The sequence below is a fragment of the Oryzias latipes genome, chromosome 16 (genome assembly GCF_002234675.1).
Source record: "Oryzias latipes chromosome 16, ASM223467v1".
Classification (NCBI taxonomy): domain Eukaryota; kingdom Metazoa; phylum Chordata; class Actinopteri; order Beloniformes; family Adrianichthyidae; genus Oryzias; species Oryzias latipes.
The window spans coordinates 26986972-27006994 of record NC_019874.2 but is presented as its reverse complement, the minus strand read 5'-3'; the positions used below and the strand labels follow the sequence as shown (position 1 = coordinate 27006994).

General features: G+C 43.4%; 1 protein-coding gene across 1 annotated transcript; it reads left to right on the top strand.

Annotated features, from left to right (window-relative positions):
• Positions 1 to 7010: 7010 nt before the first annotated feature.
• Positions 7011 to 19522, top strand: LOC101165421 (hepatocyte nuclear factor 6). Its single transcript, XM_004078346.4, has 3 exons — positions 7011 to 7453; positions 7803 to 9205; positions 14738 to 19522. Exons 2-3 carry the CDS (start codon positions 8158 to 8160, stop codon positions 15046 to 15048), a joined length of 1359 nt encoding a protein of 452 aa, XP_004078394.1. The 5' UTR covers positions 7011 to 7453; positions 7803 to 8157; the 3' UTR covers positions 15049 to 19522.
• The last annotated feature ends 501 nt before the right edge of the window (positions 19523 to 20023 follow it).

Sequence of the window (20023 nt, the reverse complement as noted above, 5' to 3'; positions counted from 1 at the left end):
CATCATTCCCAACCCAGTCTCATCCTAAAATGTTCAGTAGCTACGTTTGTCCACATGGACAACTGTCATTCCTGTCTAAAGTATGGAAACACTTTGAATTTAGCAAAGACATGTGACCTTACAGTGTGTTAGACTGTTCTCAGGATGTTCCCTTTGGATTATTTGGATGTATAAAACAACAGTGGGCTGAACTTTAGGAAACTAAAACGCGAATGGATTGGACATTCATTCTTGTTTACTTGTTTGTTTGTACACATTGTTAATTTACACTTGATTATTTCGCAAGCAATACAAGGAATCTGGAAAACTTCACCTGCACTGTTCAGTGCCAGGTATCTCTCTCTGAGTCACACTGGTAGAAGTTTTGGTGATAGATTTTAGTTCAGTGGATGAGATCGTTCAAAATGAACCAATACCAACCATGAATCCTTATAGGAATCAAATTGATGTTAAAATGAATTATTACACCTCTAGTTGGTAGATAAATGGTGACCTTTAAAAGATGTGTTTGACCCCCATTTTGAGCACCAAACTACATCATTTTACAGAATCACCTCACACAGACATGTATATTTGTAGCTAACAATATGCCATTTATACTGATTCAAAACGTTCTAGTGTTTTTGTCAAATTTTGTGTCTAATAAACCTGCCTCATAAATCCTTTTCGATCCGTCAGTCATTCAGAGAAAACAACGTCATCATCAACAGTTTTAAAGCTCCTATCAGAGGAAAATGGCTGAACTACCACCAAGGGCCTCTTAACCCCAAACACTCACTGCAGTGTGTTTGTGTGTGTGTTTAGCAGTGTGGAGCGAGGGGGAGGTGAATGAAGATCGTATCAATCGCCAGGCCAGGCCATTGAATGTATTGATTAGTTACCTTTCTTATTAACATGCTGATTAAAGGGAGAGAGGAGCGGGGAGAGGGAGAGGGAGTCAAATAGAGGAGGACGAGGGAGCTTGCAGGAGCACTCCTCGCCTCGCCGCCGACGGACAGATGGGGAGGAAGCAGTGGCGCCGCTGAGCAGGAGGAGAAAAAAAAAAAGGAGATGCAGAGTGGATTTTACCAGAGCAGCAAGGAAGGAAGAAAACAGCCAACCGCTGGGAAAGAAGGGGAGACAGGGAAGCGGATGCCAGGAAAAAAGGAGGAGGAGGAAGAGGAGGAGGTGTGTGTAAGTGAGGGTGGGTAGGTGGGGAGAGGATGCAAACATTGGAGTCGACCTGACTGGAAATTCAAGGATGGAGAAAGAGAGAAACCCTGCTGCCTTTGATCCCCCTCTGAGTTACACAGGCTGACTGGCTGGAGAGATCGACACACACTTTTCTCACATTAACTCACACACACACACTCCTGTGCACACCTGCATCCTCTACTGCACACACACACTCTTGTGCACATCTGCATCCTCTCCTGCACACACACACACACACACACACACCCACACACACACACACACACACAGAGACTAGCAGGCCTGGATGAAAGCATGCATTAGATAGAAAATAATTGAGTGTTTGCATGGTCAATATGCAGATGCTTCTAAGATGGCGTTTTCGTTAGGGAGCTCTTGAGAGGCTCGCCAAGACTTCCTGAGCGCTGCTTATAGCCAGAGATGACCGGAAGGTGTGGAGGCCGAGATGGAGGGAGGGAGGAGCAGAAAAAAAGCCCTTTATTTGTGTCAAAGAGCGTGCAAACGTCTGTCAGAGGTTTTCTCGCATGCGGGCAGGCTGAGTGATCATCTGAGCCGCAGCATCTGATCAGAGGCTGACATTTGCGTGGGGTTTCGCCTGGCAAAGCAGCCCAAGCGCTTTTGCTGCGTGCTGCAATTTGGCAGCAGCTAAAGGAGCTTCATGAGGCCGTGAAGGTGCGTGCTCCCTGCAGGCTGTGCATGCATGCACCAAAGACCTCATACGTCTGTAGCTCTTTGCAGTGTGTGACCCGTGCGTTGAACTCCCTCTCATCTGAAATTGGCAAAGAAGATGCCTCATATTTCACGGTCAGAAAAGCAAACTGAAATGATAAACCTTTTGGCCTACAAAGTAAATATGCTAATTGTTTACTCTTTCATTTAGCTGCTTTTTCCAAAAATACTCAGAATTAATCTTTTGCTGGTGGTTAAGTTTTCTGTTTGATGTCATGTGACAGCCTCCAGCCTCTCTGCCCTCCTAAAACAGGCCTGTATTTACAATTCTAATAGAACAACTGGATGGGAATCAGATGAAAATCTGAGCATGCTCAGTAAGCTCACTTGATCCATCAAACCAAATCAACAAATGTTTGCAAAAGTTACCACACAGATTCAGCAGTAACTTTCAGAAAGTGAGTCCTAAGAGATGGAAGAGAAAAAAAAAACTTAGTTGCAACTTGTCGACCTTTGCACTCCTTTGTGCCGCGTTCTGCATAACCTCTGCGCTCCTGCTCGGGCCACCAGACGCCTCCATTTGCATAAAGAACGAGGGGCCAATTAAGCAGAAGGATTTTTGCATTTTATATGAAAAACAGTTGTAGGGCAAACAAGAGGCTGCTTAAAATGCGCAGATCGATAGAAACCAGGGCGCACTAGGCAGGATGCGCGCTCACGTGGCTGCAAAACGTGCACGCCTTCTTTTAACATTCAAAATATTTTTTTTAACTCTCTTAATTTTGCTATAAGTAATACAACTGCAAATAATGTATTTTTCAATCATTGTTTATCACAAATTGAGTTTTGGTTATTCAAAGAATATGAAAACCAAGAATTAGAGGAGTATATGCTGCACAATAATTATGAAATCGTGGCGTGCACGCCCATTTCTACAATCAGATAACAATGCAACCAGTGTTAATCATTTTATAAGTTCCTTGGCTGTGTGTTATGGGCGCCTAAAATTACATTTTGTTCATTTGTTTGCATTTCTAGAGTTTAAAAATATGTTGAAATAATACTTGAAAAGGGATTTTAGCTCGAACTGGAAATGTAAAACGCGAGGCAAGAAGGTGGTGTGTTTGCAGCGTGCAGGCCACACGCTGCTCATGCAGATAACCTGCAGGCCCGCATCACAGTTGTCTGCAGAACATTCCACATTTTTGCAAGCCTTCAAGGAAAAAATGTTCATCTAAAAAAAAAAACATTTCCCTGCATCATCTTTATCTCTGCCATTTAACGTTGCGTTACAGAGTCCAATAATGAGAGGCTGTGCGTAATTATCCCCGCATCTGGTTAACGCAGTCCTGCGGGTTAACACAAGCGGTTTAATACCTTTCCATCCACGTTCATTTCTATCGTTTTATCCTCATTAATACATTTGTATTGTTTTTTTTTTTTTTTGCAGCTTTCAGTTTAGACGCAATCTGGCCAACATTAATTCAGATATTGATTGCTCACATAGTGATCTGCGTAGCGCCAGCTCTGTGATAATCACTGATTTTATCGATTGGTCAGAAAAAGGGAGTTGACAACAAGAAAAAAGAGGAATAGAAAAAAACTGTGTGGTCTCCAAAAACAGGAAGAGATTTCTACATTTTTTCAATTAAAAGAATAATTGGAAATGTTACTGATTTTCAATGGACATAATTCTAATCGTTTATTTCAAATCCAAGCTTATAGTCAAACTCCATCTTTTTAGCCAAAGATCTGTTTTTGTGAATTACTAAAATAAATTCAATGATGTCAGAAAACACTACAATTAAAAATATATTTTATTTTGAAAAAATAAAATTTTCCAAACATTCCTTATGCTTATTATGTTAGAGCTTAAAATGCAGTCTATGCGACATTAAATTTTGCAAAAACGTTTTCCATTTTTTAAACGTTGTCTTTTTTTAAGCAGACTTTTCTTTTAAATCAGCATTACTGAAGAAAATGTAATAAATTCTGTTATTTATAGCTGGCAAAAAAAAGTTTAGAAGAAGCTTTAAAAGCAAATAATCCCACCTGAGCTTTAACCAATCAGTTCATTTTTTCATTTTAATGGATGAAGGTGAATTACTGGTTTTGGGGAGGTTTTTGAGTAAGTTAAATAAGAGTTAGATAAAAAAAAAAAAATATATATATATATATATATATATATATATATATATATATATATATATATATATATATATATATATGTATATATATATATATATATATATATATATATATATATATATATATATGTATATATATATATATATATATATATATGTATATATATATATATATATATATATATATATATATATATATATATATATATATATATATATATATATATATATATATATATATATATATATATATATATATATTAGCCAAATTATTGTGGTGGTTGTTGCTTTCAATGTTATTATTTGTATGACCGACTTAAATCCTCTGTTGACTACATGCTAAATGTAAGTTTTGAAATGTGCTAACTTTTGTATTTTCGTGCAGTTATGCGCGCAGAAACTGAAATTATAACAGGTAAATGATCTTAAAAAATAAAAATAAAAAGTTCTTGTTCAATCAAAACATTATTTTTTATTGAATTGTCTAATTAAAAAAGGAACTTCTGTCACTTCAAAGCTGCACGTTAGTCCTAGCTGCAGTTTTTTTATATTTGATTTACGATCAAAAGTAAACTTTTTTGTTTGACTGTTATTTATCTGTATGTTTAGTTTTAAGGGGAATATGACTATTTATTTCATTTGCAAATGTTTACTCTGTATTGTTGATTATGACAATAAATCTTTTTGAAAACTGGACTAGATGTGTTTTCTGATTTTTTTCAAACCTCTGTTTTTTCTGCAGACGAGGGGACAAGGGATGTTTTAGAAACTCATTTATGCATCATTTGCGTTTTGAAAATGGGAATTATGATACAATACTTTATTTAAATGATCTTCAGATGAACCCCTGCGTTCATTTGCAGCAGGAGCAGCGTTTTAATTCCACAGATGAGCCTCGTGCGCGGCACAGAGCATCATCACAGACGCAGGCTCACTTCCGTTTTTGCTGCTTTACGCACAGGCGTCGATATCTCATTGTACCTCCAGATTCATCAATTACAATTTCGCGATAAGTGAAGCGATTAAGCCGAATGTTTTCCTCTATTTTTCGTCGTTTTTAGTGGGTGTGGGGGGTTGATGAGGGAGTTCCTGTTTCTTCAGTTCCTGTTTCTTCCTTCTCCATGCTGCAGATTGGGGTGTTTGGAGGCCTCCGACGTTCACGACAGAAAAAAACAAAGCAAAAACATTTTCTCTCTCCTGCCTTTTATGATTGTGTGCATATTGAAAAGCATCGTGGTGGAATCTCGGTTGCTCGTGGAGGGAGGGGGGCATTTTTCTTTCTCTCTCTCTCTCCACTCATTATCGATGCAGAAAACAGACCTTTGGCTGATTCTCCTCATGCGTGCGTGGTCATTTTGAGGTGTTTGTAATGCTCCCCTGACCCTTGACCTTTTTATTGTTGGCTGCTTGTAGTATTTGTCGTGCAGCCGGGATGAGGGCATCAGTTAAAAGGCTAAAATGTAAACACACTCAGGTTTAGATTAAAAGCTTATTCTACAGCATGTCTGCAGTTAAACGGCTGAAGCTGAATTCCTTCTCCGTGTATTTATTGCCTGTGTTTGGTAATGGAGGAACTGAAGATCCCACGTTTTCCTCCTTCCTGAGAGCATCGGCTAAATGGCTGAAATGTAAATGCTTTGCTGTAATGCTGCTGAGGAGAGTGACTGAGAGCAGCCTTAATGCCTCCAATCCTATTATTGCTGATCAAGAGATTACAAAGTTGATCTAATAAATCGAAACGATATTTTGCATCATCTCTCCTATGGTATTGGAGACGCTGTCCTTGCGTGATGCTGTGGACGTCCTCGCGCGTGCCAATCTGCGGATGTTGCAGCCACAGAGGGTGAACTTTCACCCCGACCTCTGATGGACCTCGTGTTTTCCTTGCTTGTAGCCGTCGAACATTTTCTATCAGAAGCCACTCGCCACCAATGCGCGCATCCGTCCGTGCTGGCCGCGCGCGGGGCGGATCGATAGGGCAGCATCTGTTCCGGGAAGCCGGCGGTCCCACACCGCGCGGCGCTTCGCTCTTTCCAAACGCAAGAACTGCTCGTCTCTAAAAAATTAAACTGACAGTGAGATGTGATTAGTATGCGCGCTGCCTCCCTGCTTCTTGTCTGTCTCGGAGGCCCGTGCTTGCGCAAACATGCACGAGCAAGCCCGTGTATGCGCACACAATAGTATCCACGCAAAACACTTCCAATTAGATTTTGGACATTAATGCGCACAAAAAAAACGCTCACACTTGCGGATGCCTAAGCTCACGCACGCGCCTGGGCCTGCCGTGCGCAATAGCAGCAGCAGGTCGAGGGGTCTTTTGGAAATCAAAAGGGAGTCGCATTGATTTGACTGAGGGACTTTCCAGAATGAAGTGTTGGCGGTGAGTGAATGGAGCTGAGTGCTGATTAAGAGGCGGGCAAAGCGAGGCCGCCACTTGACAGCATTTATCCTGAAAGGTGAGGTTTACATTTGTCTAAAACCAACAAGAGTGGGACAAAAGGAGAGAACAACACACGAAAAAGCTCCCACGAATGAACACTTAGAAAATTAGGCTTTTCGCGCAATATTGGAGGTTTTCACTTTTTATTCTTGAAATCATTTTTTCATTTTACAATACATTTCTTAAACTTTGCAGATTAAAAGTAGTTTTTAAGATGTGACTTAATATTTGCTCCCCGTTTTCATCATTTTTTTCTATGATATTGCTGCACACTGACAGAAGAGGCATTACATGGACAATCCGCTCTGAAATGCATCGATCAGCCGCGATAAACAGCAGAAATAGCAGCATGTCTGCACATAATTCATGCACGCAATCAGCTGAAGAAGGCATAACCTGTGGGGTTATAAGGGAAAAGGGGGAGGAGGGGCTTAATTCCCCCCCCCCCCCCCCACCCTCCAGCCTCGTCCCCCCCCCCCCCCCCCCCCGGAGAGAAAGGGTTAATTGGAGAAGGAATTTCATCGCACATCTGTCAGATTTTTAAGGCCGTGACGCACTGTGAGCAGAGCGAGGGAGAGAGAGAGAGGAGGAGGAGGAGGAAAGGGGAAAGAGTTGGTGGTGAGATCGATGAAGTGGCAGGCAGAGGGAAGAGGAGGAGGAGGAGGAAAATCTCACGAGATAATGAAAGAAAAAGAGGAGCGCTGCTAGTGCTGAGCGGAAAACACGAGGAGAGACCCGGAGATTTTTTTTTCGTGGAGGGAAACAAAGACCCATAAATTGAAATAACGAAAAATACTAATAATAATTAAAAAAAAGAACGTAGAGGAAGATAAAGCAGAGGCAGAATTGGTTCCCGCGGATGTTTTTTGCGCTCTGGCTTCGGTAAAGGCTGCACCTCGGAGCGCAGTGGAGCGGTTGGGAGAATCTGCAGGACTGCTCAGACAGAGAGATGCTCAGAACGGACGACAGCCGCGGACGCGCTTTGAGACGCGGATAATTAAAGGTAGGATCTCGAATCTCTTTCAAAACCCAAACATTTTCAGCCCCACGGATCACGCGCGATAGTTATAGCCTCGTGGATCAGAACAACTCGGATAATTTGGTGCGTATTATGAAATCTTAACTTTGGGTAAACAACGCACTAAAAGAAAATAATTTTTATGATCAACGTGTTTAGAAGTGTGCCTCGAAAGGGGGTGGGGTGCACCATGGGCTTCTTTCATTGTTGTTTACAATTTTTTCTGCGCAAACTGTTTTGCAGGGATGCTCAAATAATTGTGTTTTCCTTTTATTAAAACAGCCACGGAAAGTTGAAATGCAAAGATTAATCGCGCCTGTCTCGTCTCACGCAGGAATTAAAGCGAGGCTTCTGCCGTGGACCACAGCTGCGAACCAAAGACGCACGCGGCGTGCAGATGCCCAAGTGAGAATACAAAAAGAAAGGAGGAAAACCCCAGTCACGGGGCGCGATGCTGCTGCAAACTGCCTTTTGGGGAGTTTGAGGGACTTTGAACACACTACTTAACGTTATCAGATAATTAATTAGACACCCCATAAGCCCGGAAATCAATTAATTCACAAATCAATAAATCCATAGTCTGGTGTAACAAGAGACCTTCCAGACTGTTGGTCTGGCTGTTCAACAACATTAACAAGAGAAGAGCACAAGAAGGCAGGAAATAAGCTTTTTATTTGTTGAAGTTTAAGATGGATGGGGGTCTAGGGGAGATGTCCCTGCACAGCCACGCTGATCTGGCCCACAGCCAGGACGGCAGAGCCATGCTGCACTCCCGGGACCTTTCAGCCGCCTTCCCCAGGCCCCCCCTGGGGGGGTCCTCCATGTCTCTGGAACTGGATCCCCGTCCAACCAGCTTTGACCACTCCATGTCCGCTCTAGGCTACAGTGGCGACTCCCCGTCCAGCTCCAGCAGCACCTACACCACCCTGACCCCCCTGCAGCCCTTCGATGACAAGTTTCACCACCACCACCATCACCACCACCCCTGCCTCCCCGTCAGTAACGTCATCGGGAGCTTCACCCTCATGCGTGAGGAGCGAGGCCTTGGCACCAACTTCTACAACCCATACGGGAAGGAGGTGGCCATGTCCCAAACCCTCTCACCCCCCTCTGCTGGCTCAGGCCTGAGCCCCGCCATGCACAGTTATGGCAGTCTGGGCAACAGTCCCAATGGGAATGGAGGTCAAATGCTGCACAGCGGCTATGACGTCCACGGAGGAAGCCTCTTCTGCCGGACATCAGATTTCGCCAGAGAGATGTCCCCCCCAGGCCTTGGAGGAGGTGACGTGTCTGTGGGCCATCAGCTAAACAAGATGGAGGCTCACCAGCACACCCCTAGCCACCACCCTCACATCTACACCCAGCACTACCAGCCTCACCACCACCCCAACCAGCAAGCCTCCAAGATGGGCGATCACCTGCACTCGTCGTCGTCCGCCTCCTCCTCGCCCGGCGAGGGTATGCTGGCAGGCTCCCAGGGTGGCGGGGGCAACGGGGGAGAGGAGATCAACACCAGGGACGTGGCCCAGAGGATCATCACTGAGCTGAAGAGGTACAGCATCCCCCAGGCCATCTTTGCTGAGAGGGTTCTGTGTAGGTCACAGGGCACCCTGTCTGACCTCCTGAGGAACCCCAAGCCCTGGGGCAAGCTCAAGTCTGGCCGGGAGACCTTCAAGAGGATGTCCCGCTGGCTGCAGGAGCCTGAGTTTCAAAGGATGGCCTCACTTCGGCTGGAGGGTAAGATCTGCTCTGTGTTTGCCTCACACATGCTTTTTCCCTCACATACAAAACACACACAACTCCCCTTCTTCTTCTTCACAAAAAAGTCTCCTCTTCTGCAATCAGTATGCAGGTCAGGCTGATACACCAGGAAAAGAACAAGCATCATACTGTCCACTCCTGCTCGCACTGCAAGTGCACCACTGGTTTGTTTGTAGCCTCATCAGCTATTGATAATAAGAACTCAGCAGCACATTGAGGCCAATTTGAGCAAGAAAGGGCCATATGCTCTCCTCCTTTGTTTACTTTGCTCCCAAACAGCACCTATTGATTTGTACAGTAGCAAAAAAAAAAAAAAAAAAAAGCCACAGACATTTGCCCTCTTCTTAAATGAACCATGAAGAGCAGCGCTTGGCAATTTAATCGCTTCTGAGCCCACGAAATAATTTGCGCAGATATGCCGCTCTGAAGCAATTGATTATTGTGTGAGGTGATTTATATCTGCTCAGTGTCCATCTCTAGTTGAGTTGGCAAGATACCTGATGCAAATGAGGCTTGAGCTGTTGCCAGGCGTCTTTTATCAACGTCATCACTGGGGCAATTACTGCAAGGCTAAATACAAATGTTCAGTTGGCAGCAGCTCCTTACAGGTCTGTGGGATTTGGAAAGTAGGTGGTTTTCACTTAATTTTAAGAATTCCCTTTTTGGCACAAAAGAAAGTAAAAATAGAGATGGGTTCAATTTTTAGGCACATCTTCTGCCAAGATTTCCTTTTTTTTAGGATGATTTGCTGCAGACTTGATTGTATTTATTCAGATTACACAGAGTAAAGATTTTTGTTTTGAAAGGCACATTGTAACCTGCTGCTTGACATTTAATATTCTTTGGGGATGTGGATTGAAGACATGACAGCACGCTGTACAGTGCCGTGTTACAGTGTTGTCCCCCCACGGGGACCGAGGGCCCATCTGATACACAGAGCGCAAAGAGAAATCCAAGTGAACACAGTAATATAAGATGAGCATAGACGAGTGTGTGTGTGTGTGTGTGTGAGGGTTCAACGCTGCGGGGGTCTGTGAGCTGTACGTGTGTGAGAGCCTGCCCACTTGATCACCGCTTCTCGCTCTCTGTCAGCAGCTCGACTGATTAAGCCCAACAGCACAATAGGGTTCATAGGTAATGATTGTGCACTCTTGCAATCCCTTCACAATTATTGATCTTTGATTGTTCAACTCTGAGAGCACATGTGTACATCCTCCATTCAGCACAACGTCACAGCAATCACAAGAAAATCCCTGAGTTATCTTCAGGGTTTGTTCTGCCTAAAATGCTCTTTGATTGATCTAATCATCAGCCTCTGTATGCAAGTTTTTGTGTGTTTCCATGATAAAGGAGACATTTGTCTTTTTTGGGCAATCTGCTTTATTTAGCATCTTTACAAACATTATTTTAACGGCTGCAGCAGCCAATCAATCAAACTCATAAAATATTAAAGCCTACACCGAGAAGTGTGCTAGTGTTTGACAATGCTTCTGTGCTCCCACACAATCTGAAATTGCATACTTAGTAGTTGGCAAAGCCGCAATTTGGACAGCTCGGCACTTTTCTACATAACCTACTTTCCGAAGGGGGTTGTTGTGATTTTTTTTCTTCCCTGGCCAGCCCCCTTTTGTTTAATTACAAGCCGTTATTGATTTCCATGGGAAAGAGCTTTGCCCACACACACCTTGGCCGCATCGGCAAATCGAGACTGGAATTAGAATGCGGCGCTGCCCCCGTGCTCCACAGTCTGAAGACAGCTCTCTGCTTCACGCCTCAAGTTTTAAGATGATCCTCCTTAATGCAGCACTCGCCTAAATACATAGAAAGCCCTTCAGAATCCGCCACAAGCGCCCTGCTATTTCCATAGCTGTGTCTCTGCTGCAGAGCTCTCTGCCAAAGCTGAGTAATTATGGAATGCACTTGCTGCCATTTTGTCTTTTAAATAACCGTCTGTCAGCGGAGACACCAACTAGGTGATCCCTCAGATTCATCTGCAGCGAATCGTGTGTATGGATTACTGCACTGAATAAGAGATGCATCTCAAGCTCGACCTGAGGCTGTGGAGGAGGCAATCAGGATTTAGTTGGAGGAGAAGAAGAGCAGGATAAAGACCACACAGCCCGAACACTTAAGGTGGAGTGGGGAGGGATCAGAGACTATAACTTTAAAGATGATGGCCGAAGCCCTTGACTAAAGGTCTGAATGAAAAAGAAAGGTCAATGCGGCTGGCTGCACCACCCCCGCCGTGATGAAAGCCACAAAGCCTTGTCCGTCTCTTGCTGCGTACATTCGGGGGTGAGAGGCGGCCTCGGAGGTCAAAGCCGGCCCGTTTGCATATCAGGAAAGCGACCGTTGGCCATTCCTCGCCTGATGTTGTTGTTTTAATCGGACTTTTGCAGCTTCCCCCACAAACGCATACACACTCCGGCGCTGAAGGGGTTAACCAGCCTCTGTGGGTCGAGGAGTCTGAGCTGCACAGATTTAATCAATAATTTCTATCAGCCCCTGGCCCAAGAAATCAGTGGGGGGTGGGGGGTTGGAGGGGGGGGGGCAAGGAAAGGACAGGGAGGGAGGGAAGATGTGGGGGTGTTCAGCCTGTAGTTTCATATGCCGGGGGGTAGGGAAAGGGCTTTCGATCACGTTTCAGCAACACGAGACAGGGGCATACATCATGATTAGGGGGCTGTTCCCACGATCATAAGAAGCCTACAGGGGAATATTTATGTCTCAAAGAGTAGCCCCAGTACCGGGGATTTATAGCATGGTAATTGTGAGCCTTTTACACATGATTACAGCATAAGGAAGCATTTACTTAATGCTCGGCGTTATGATCGTCAGTAAGGGAGAGCCGGGATGGGATGGAGGCGGAGGAGAGCAGCGGCGACTCCTCCAACTAGCCGTAAATCCACAATACAAGCAAGCTGGCCGCCACTGTCATGTTATGCCTTTCAGAATTACATGAGCTGAGCATGCAACTCTGCACGCCTTCAATCGGTTCAGTCCAAGCTCCCAAACCAGGCTGCAGTTGGTGTAAAACCCATCAAAAATGCAGATTTGGAAAGCTAAATATTCATAATTTCAGTTGCCGCCTTCATCAGTGAGATCTAAACACTATAAAAGTGACAAATCTTCTGTGCAAAGGTGTGAGATTTACTCAAACTGCACAATCTGAGCTGCATGTTGGAGTATTGGAGGCCTGGAGGTGAGCCGCTGTCGCACAGCTCCCAGCGTGGCGTCTGATGCTGCTGTTGTGACGGCACTCGTGTGGAAAATGGGAAAGGCTGCAGTAAGGTCACACTTAAGCACTCTGCTAATGAAATTTGCTGCTGTGAGCTTGAGGAGTGAAGAGGCGGTCATACAGTAAACAGCAACAGCAGCCCTGAGATGTTTCTCAATAAGAAGCTGTAAGGCAATCAATTAAACGTGAGAGAGCTGCAGGGCGAGCAAAGGCAGTGTTGCTGCTTTATTGCATGGATGCTTGCTGCATGAACATGTGTACTGAGGGGTTCACTTGCTCATATTTGCACGAATTTAAATCATTTCTGGCATCACACACCTCGTTTATTTTTTCGCAAAAAAGTTCCTTAAATTCCCTCCAAAATTAAATTTTCGATATTTCCAATGCTTGCATGTTTCTGAAAGGCTGAAAGCAATTAGGACAAATTGATTTAAAAAAAAAAAGTCAATAAAGGGTGTATAACATCTGTAAGAGTAAAGGCCCTCACAGGCAGTCACTGCCTTTATTTGTGTGTTGTTGTGCACGCCCTGCTGGGTTATGTGCTCACACACCAGTGCTTACACTTTAAAACTAATCTGATACCATCAGCAAAACAGCCGCCTGACAGCCACGCAGTGCTGATTGAAGCCTTTTAAAAGTGTGCATTTAGGTAATTGCACGACTCCCCACAAATATGTTTTAGTCCACTTAAGGCTTCTGAACACCGGGAGCAGTGCAGACTCGGCGTGTTTCCCTGACGTATCCTTCCCTAAATAGAAAATAAATTAGTTCCACCTAAAGTGATTATTACTCACCGGCTGCCGCCACATGTAAATGACTTTTATGAGAAACTAATGATGTTGAAGTGTCTGCTACGGTAAAATGGAAGCAGAGGAAGTGGAGGGAGATGGATTGAGGAAGGATGGGGGGGTGGTATAAGGAGCTGGGATGTGGTGGTGGTGGTGAGGGGGGAGTTGGCTTGGTACACAAAGGCAGAGGTTGGTGTTGTGTTTCCTGTAAATACAGAATTACAGCGTGTTGGAGGTGAAGGGTTCAGCGATGGATATGCAGAGAAACACACAGCCGCAATTCAAAACGCTCGTGTGAAACTCAAAATGGAGCTGAGCTCAGCCCACACACTCTCTCCTCTTTGTTGCTGAACCAAACTGGCTGTTTTTTCCCTCCCATTTATTTATTTATTTTTAGATATCAGACTATTTCATGAGCAAATATTGATTATATAATTGGGCAGGCTGCCTTGGCTACAGTGGTGTTTAACCCAGACCTTGGGTTTGTAGTTTGTGATTGATGTGTGCGAAGCTTATTTAAAAATAAATAAATAAATAAATAGAAGGAAAAATAATTTAATATCCGTCATGTCAAAATAAAACATCAACATTAAGACTCCAGGAAGAAACGATGAACCTTTACATCCTCTGTGGACCAAAGATTCAGAGAAATATGAATGCTAAAGACGGGTATAAAGGGCCATCCCCTGATCATCGTTTTGCTAATTTACTGCTCATTTCTTTTAATTAACCTGGTTTAGTTTATTATTTGCTTGAAACGTGTACATAGCCACATAAACTGTACTACATTGTTGTTTTGCTGTAAATAAAAAAAAACGTTTTATCAAAATGGTCAAAATGAAAATGTAAATAAAGATAAATTGAAATATATTTTCTTAGTGCTTTCAAATGGTCTTATCCAAGCAAAAAAAACAAACAAAAAAAAGAAGAATTCCTCTTTGAAGATAAAATGTATGCCTTAAATAAAAAATAAAAAAGTAAAGTTACAATAAAAAGGAAGCAAACCCTTACATTTGCCCTGGCCCTTTGCGATTTTATTTTTCCTTTTCAGGCTTTTTTTTCTGGAAAAAGCTCTGACGGGTATGTTATTGCTTTCTGCAAAATGAGACATTTACAGTTCTGCTTATTTTTGGCAACAGAATGTCTTTTTGAAAACAGACTTGATGAATTCTCCACCTGAAATAACTAAGGACAACTTCCCAAAAGTAGTTGAAGGGAACAAAAAAAAAAAAGCGTCAGCCTCCAGCTTCTGGCTGGCAGCACCGTGTGAAAAGCTAAACATCTTGATTTTCCTGCTGCAGAATGAAACGAGTTGCTGATTCATCTCTTTCAACTAATCAAAGTTGCTTAGCCAATCTGTTTTCTTTTAACAAATCCACTTTCCCGCTCTTAATCCATTTGTCCTAGTTAGGCAGCCAGTCTGTTAGCGAACCTGTTTCACTTGTCCTTTCTCTAATTTACCTTCTCTTCGCGTGTCTGCAGCCTGCAAGCGCAAGGAGCAGGAGCAGAGCAAGATGGAGCGCAACCAGGGCCCAAAGCGCACAAGGCTGGTCTTCACAGACCTGCAGCGGCGCACACTTCTGGCCATCTTCAGGGAGAACCACCGCCCCACCAAGGAGCTGCAGGTCACCATCTCCCAGCAGCTGGGCCTGGAGCTCTCCACCGTCAGCAACTTCTTCATGAATGCCCGTCGACGCAACCTCAACAAGTGGGCCGACGAGGGCCGCCCTTCCTCCACAGGTTCTTCGGGCTCCAGCGCCTCCTCTTCTGCAGTGTCCTGCAGCACTGCGTGATGTTGGGTGGCGTGTTAGTGAGGGCGCTGAGGGAGCAAGGAGGCACATAGACTGGTCTAGGCAGAGATCAGCCGTAACAAATGTCCTCCTCGTTACAGAAGGAGTGACAGAACAAGCTGGCATAGATGATTTTATGGAGAAGAGGAAGAAGAAGGAGCATTTTCTAAACCAAAGTTGATTGCCTGTTTGAAACAAAGCAGAGCGATGCCTAGGGTGAGATGAATGCGGGATAAGGGGTCCTGCTTGTATAGTCGATGGTGCAAAGATGATCTGACTCAGAGAGGGAGTCACACCTTCACATCAACGCCATCTCATTGTGCTATTTTGAGTGTTTAGATTAGAGCTAATGAGGGTTTAACTAATCAGGAGGACCCATATTTTAATGTTCCTTCAGATTTATTGTCATCTCTCCAAGCGTGAAGAATCAAGAGATGCCATTTGCTCACATTTGGAGAGCTCCATCGTATAACTTTTTAACCAAAAAGTGTTCATCATCCAAAGACATTAATCTTTATTAGTATGATTTCATTTTTCCTCAAGAATCAAACCAGAAGAAGAGGAAAAGCCTTTTTTTTTCTTTTTAAACATTTTTTTTTTATTGTTTTGAGAACCCAATTCTTCTTTTTGTGTTTCCATGGCGATGGTTCCCAGGATGGCGCTGCTCCAAGTTTGGAGCCCGGAATAATCAGGAGGGTCCTGTAGCGTCTGTGAATCCCAGCTGTCAATCATTAACCATACACAGGAGCGTTTCTGTTTGTTTCCCAAAATGGCCCCCGCCTTGAATGAATCAAGAGGTTTCAAGGGGGGTAGCTGCAGTGCATCTCAACGTACGCCAGGACAGAATCAATAACCACAAGTGGGATGCAGAGCCGGACTTGTTGGTGCAACCGATTAGCTTTAAGACTCTGACGGAGCTTCAAAAATAAAAGCTCGACGGCCATTCAAAATCAAGCGTAGAGAAATACAAAAATTAGGGAAAAACCTTTGGGGAAGAGGTTTGCCTGACAGTGTAGAGTTACATAGTATTTTTTTCCAAGTCATTTCCAAGTAACTGTACACACCTCGGCTCCATTCTGAAGGCTTTTTTTACAGATGTCTAGAAAATGGAGGAATGTGATTCTTTCTGCTCTTTTTGTACAGATTTCAAGCACATCGCTCTATTTATAGAAACGTGTTGTAAGCGCGGGGCAGTTTGTTTTAGCCCTGCTGACGTACAAGGTCATTTTTTTGGTCCACAAAGGAACGGCTTTAACACGCCTCCTTTTAGCCAACACTTCAATCAACCACAGAATGTTTCAAATGCAATTGTTGGTCTGATCATCCTATTTATTTCTGCCTTTGTGTATTTATTGTTTACCAGTTGTTGTTTTTTTTTACCCTCCCTATTTATTTGGTAATTTATTTATGCTATCTATATACTGTAAGTATTTATTTAATAATGCTCTGTATGTCTGTGTGAAACTGAAGACTTTTTTCTGATGGGGACTTTTAGCTGTAGAATCCCATCGTAATACCAAAGATTAACATTGCCTCCCTGAATGTACGGCCTGAATCCCTAAACCCAGAACTTGATCCCCCCCCGATCCAACCCGTGTTGTTGCGTATCTCTATCTTAAAGGCCTGGCCTCCTTGTTTTTGGGTTAATTTTTGGTTGTTTTTTTGTAGAATAAGGGGGAATTCCTGCAAATGTCTCTGCTGTCAGCTCTTAATGCCAAGGCCTAAGCTTGTTTGAATGTTGTGATAATATATATTAATTATTATTAATACTATGAATAATAATGACAATAATTATGATGTGGCATCCCATTGTTTCACAAGTTGCTTGTAAAGTTTTGTTCAGATTGATGCCGCCCAGCAGAGCGCGTCACCCGTTTGGAGACCCTCCGAGGTCGAGGTTGAGGGCGAGTCTGTTAAGGTCGCACGCCGACATGCCTACTGTGTCTGCTTGGCTAAAAATGCATGGTCGTGATCACCATCTCCCTCCTCCCCAGTGCAGTGCAGACGACTCTGTCTACTTCCGCCTCAGTGTGACCATTGTCCACATGCCAAGCTCTTCTGCCAGTTGTCTCAGTTCCAAGATGCTTCTAATGGTCAGCCTCTACAGCTATGTGTGTAGTTTAGAGGGATCAATCCTGTTTTCTTCTAAGGGTTGACTATTTTAATCTGGTTTTATGAGACGTTTCTGGTTTCGTTGAGACCCTTAATCTTTAGTATTGTGCCTCTGATGCTCAGATTTGGTTTTGTTCTTAATTGCTTTAATGTCTCAAATGTTGTAGGGTGTTCCTCTCAACCTAGAATAGTTTTGTGGATCAATTCTGGGAGTTTTTTGGAGGTTTTCTGAGGAGTTTGCATAGCACAAATGGTTCTTTTTTATTGAAAGGGAATTGTAAATCAAGTGCCAGCCACCCGGGCTCTCGCTTTTAGGCCCAAATGTAAGGGTTGCCAAAGTGAAGCGGGGAAGACACGGTTTCAGTTTCTGTCTAAAAATGTTCTCTTTTTTTCCGTCTTTAGCGTTGGGTGGGGGTGTATGCCTATAGCCCCCTTCACAACATGGACTTGAAAGATGAGCGGTCATGAAAGAGGCCATCGACTTTTTTTCTGACTTCAAAAGGCGAGACTTTTTATTTATTTATTTATTTTTTATCCCATCTCCTTTTCTGGGCATCTGGTCTGAGGCCTGCTGTTGGCCAGACCTGTGGGCTTCAGGGGGCACTCAAAAGGGTGGTGGTGGTGGTGGGGGGGAGATCAGAGAGGACGGTGAATCATCCAGGAGGAGAATGGTGGTAAAGTGTGTATGTGTCGAGGTAGAAAGGGAGGGGTGGTTTGTTGTTTGAGGAGGTGCTGGAGTTGTGGGGCATGGAGCTGAATTAAACTTTAATGAGTAACAATTGTAAGCATGCTGAGAGCAAAGAGGGGGGGCAGTGGCAGGGGTGAGCTGTTGAGTCTGTAGAGGGGTGAAAAAATTAAAAATAAAAGAGCTGGGAGGCTGTTTTGTCGACCCCTGCTCATTGTATCAAAGCTGAGGTGACACCTTTCAGGCTTCCCTTTGTCTCTCTGACTGGAGGCCTAAAATAGAGACAGCGCTTTTTGTTTGGAGCCACCTTCTGCTCCATGTCAAGCAGGACAGCTCTGGCCTCCCTGTGAGGAAGCAGGAGGACAAGTGACTACATTTGGGAGCTGCAGGTGATCTGCGTAGCCATTTTTAGCCTGCGGCACCCCCTAGTGACTTGACTCGGCGGCAAGCATGGCAGCTGAGCAAATATTCAAATGGCTCAACTGGAAACTGATGTATTCTTTCAGAATAAAAGCAAAAAAAAAAAAAAATTTTTTTTTTTTTTATGTCTAAAAGGAAAAATAATTAATAAAAACCAACCAAAGATGGAGAAATGGGTAACTGCTGAATCATCATGTATTCTAGGTAGTTTTAGCAGTTGACTGTCAGACCTACCGTAGCACTCAGAGGATTCAAACAAGCACCAGTGGGATTCCACGTGCTGATTATTTATGTTACATAAAACATGGTTGTGTTGAGCTGGAACTGAGAAACTGACATTGGGCATTGTCTACAAATGGAAGTCTCTTGTCTCTGTTCTCCCAGTGTCTCTGTGTCTATCCCAGCGTTCTCCCAGTGTGAACATGAAGACTCTACCCATCTACCTCAACTGTGTGAGATGTTGTGTGGCAAAGATATTCCTTAACCAAAGAATCCGTCCTGTCAGGGTGTCCGTTTATCTATCTATCTTGTCTGTGCATCCGTCTCTTCTTCATGCCTTTTGCTCCAAACCAAATGTGCTGGAAACAATCTGTACCAGGAGCCGAACAAGGCTCCCGTCCAGCCAAAGCTTTACTTCAGCACGTTCGAGTCCCATTGATCCATGTTCTGTATATAGAAATCATTCTCAAGACCAAAAAAAAAGGAGGTGACAATCCAAGCAAGGAGGATCTTGCTGTAATCAACGTTGCCTGCTCCTCATTTTGCAAAAGCAAGAATTCCCTAACTTGCAGAGAAAAAGCCCAATAATTCATCCTGAAATGAAAAAGGTCAGAGGAGACAAAAGCTATTTTTCCACATTTGTAAGCCATCCCCTACCATCCCTGTTATTTCCAGATGTTTAGTGTAGTTGAAATACTGTTTGATCCCACTGTTGTAAGTAGGAATTTAAGAAATCCACACAGAAAGCTTTAAAGGGGGACGAGCTGAGGCAAATGTTTGACTGAGTTTGAGTTTTCTCAGCTTGGACTCGACCCACCGTGCTTTACCGTGCCATTCTTGTCCAAATGTGTTAGACATACCAATGAATGTGGCTAACCAACCAAAGGCTTAAAAAAAAAAAGGTACACAACACTTTAAACATCAATCATGGTGGGGCATTTTGTATCAACAACTAAAGAAAATTCCTTTGAATACCTCATGTGAAAATTGTTTGTTGTGATGTTGCACTAAAAAAATAAAAATGACTCATTTGTAACCCAACACTGTGCGCTGTCTATTTTATTCTGACCTTGTTGGAAGAGTTTCCAAGGAGAACCTCTGAGCTTTAAAGTTCAAACGCTGACGACATTTCCTGAAAATCCAGATTTGTCTTTGTGTCTTCTTAAATGCACATTTTAGTCTAGTCACTGTGAGATAAATAAGCAAGTTTGGGTGTTTTAAAGCAGGAAAATAAGAAAAAAATACAAACATTTTACTCAACAGAGTTGACAGTTTTTTTTTGTTTTTTTTTTACTTTAACCCCTTGGCTATTGATGCAAATGTGCATCGAACCACTTCTGCTTCAAAACCTTAAGAACCCATGGTGACATCAGTGTGACAGAAAAATATCCGAAATGTGTTTTGTGGTCCATTTGCTTTGTAGTATATTCTACAAAATTTTATTTGGGTCTGGGTTCTTTGGGGTTAATTTAGCATTTACTGTACATGGAATTAAAAACATTGTGATCTTTTTTTTTCATAGCAGGAAATTCATTCAGGGGT

Bases quoted from the DNA above. Each gene is read 5' to 3' on its own strand.
- LOC101165421 (XM_004078346.4), top strand. From the start codon at position 8,158: ATGGATGGGGGTCTAGGGGAGATGTCCCTGCACAGCCACGCTGATCTG. The intron at 9,206-14,737 runs GTAAGATCTGCT...GCGTGTCTGCAG, and splicing joins GGCCTCACTTCGGCTGGAGG to CCTGCAAGCGCAAGGAGCAG.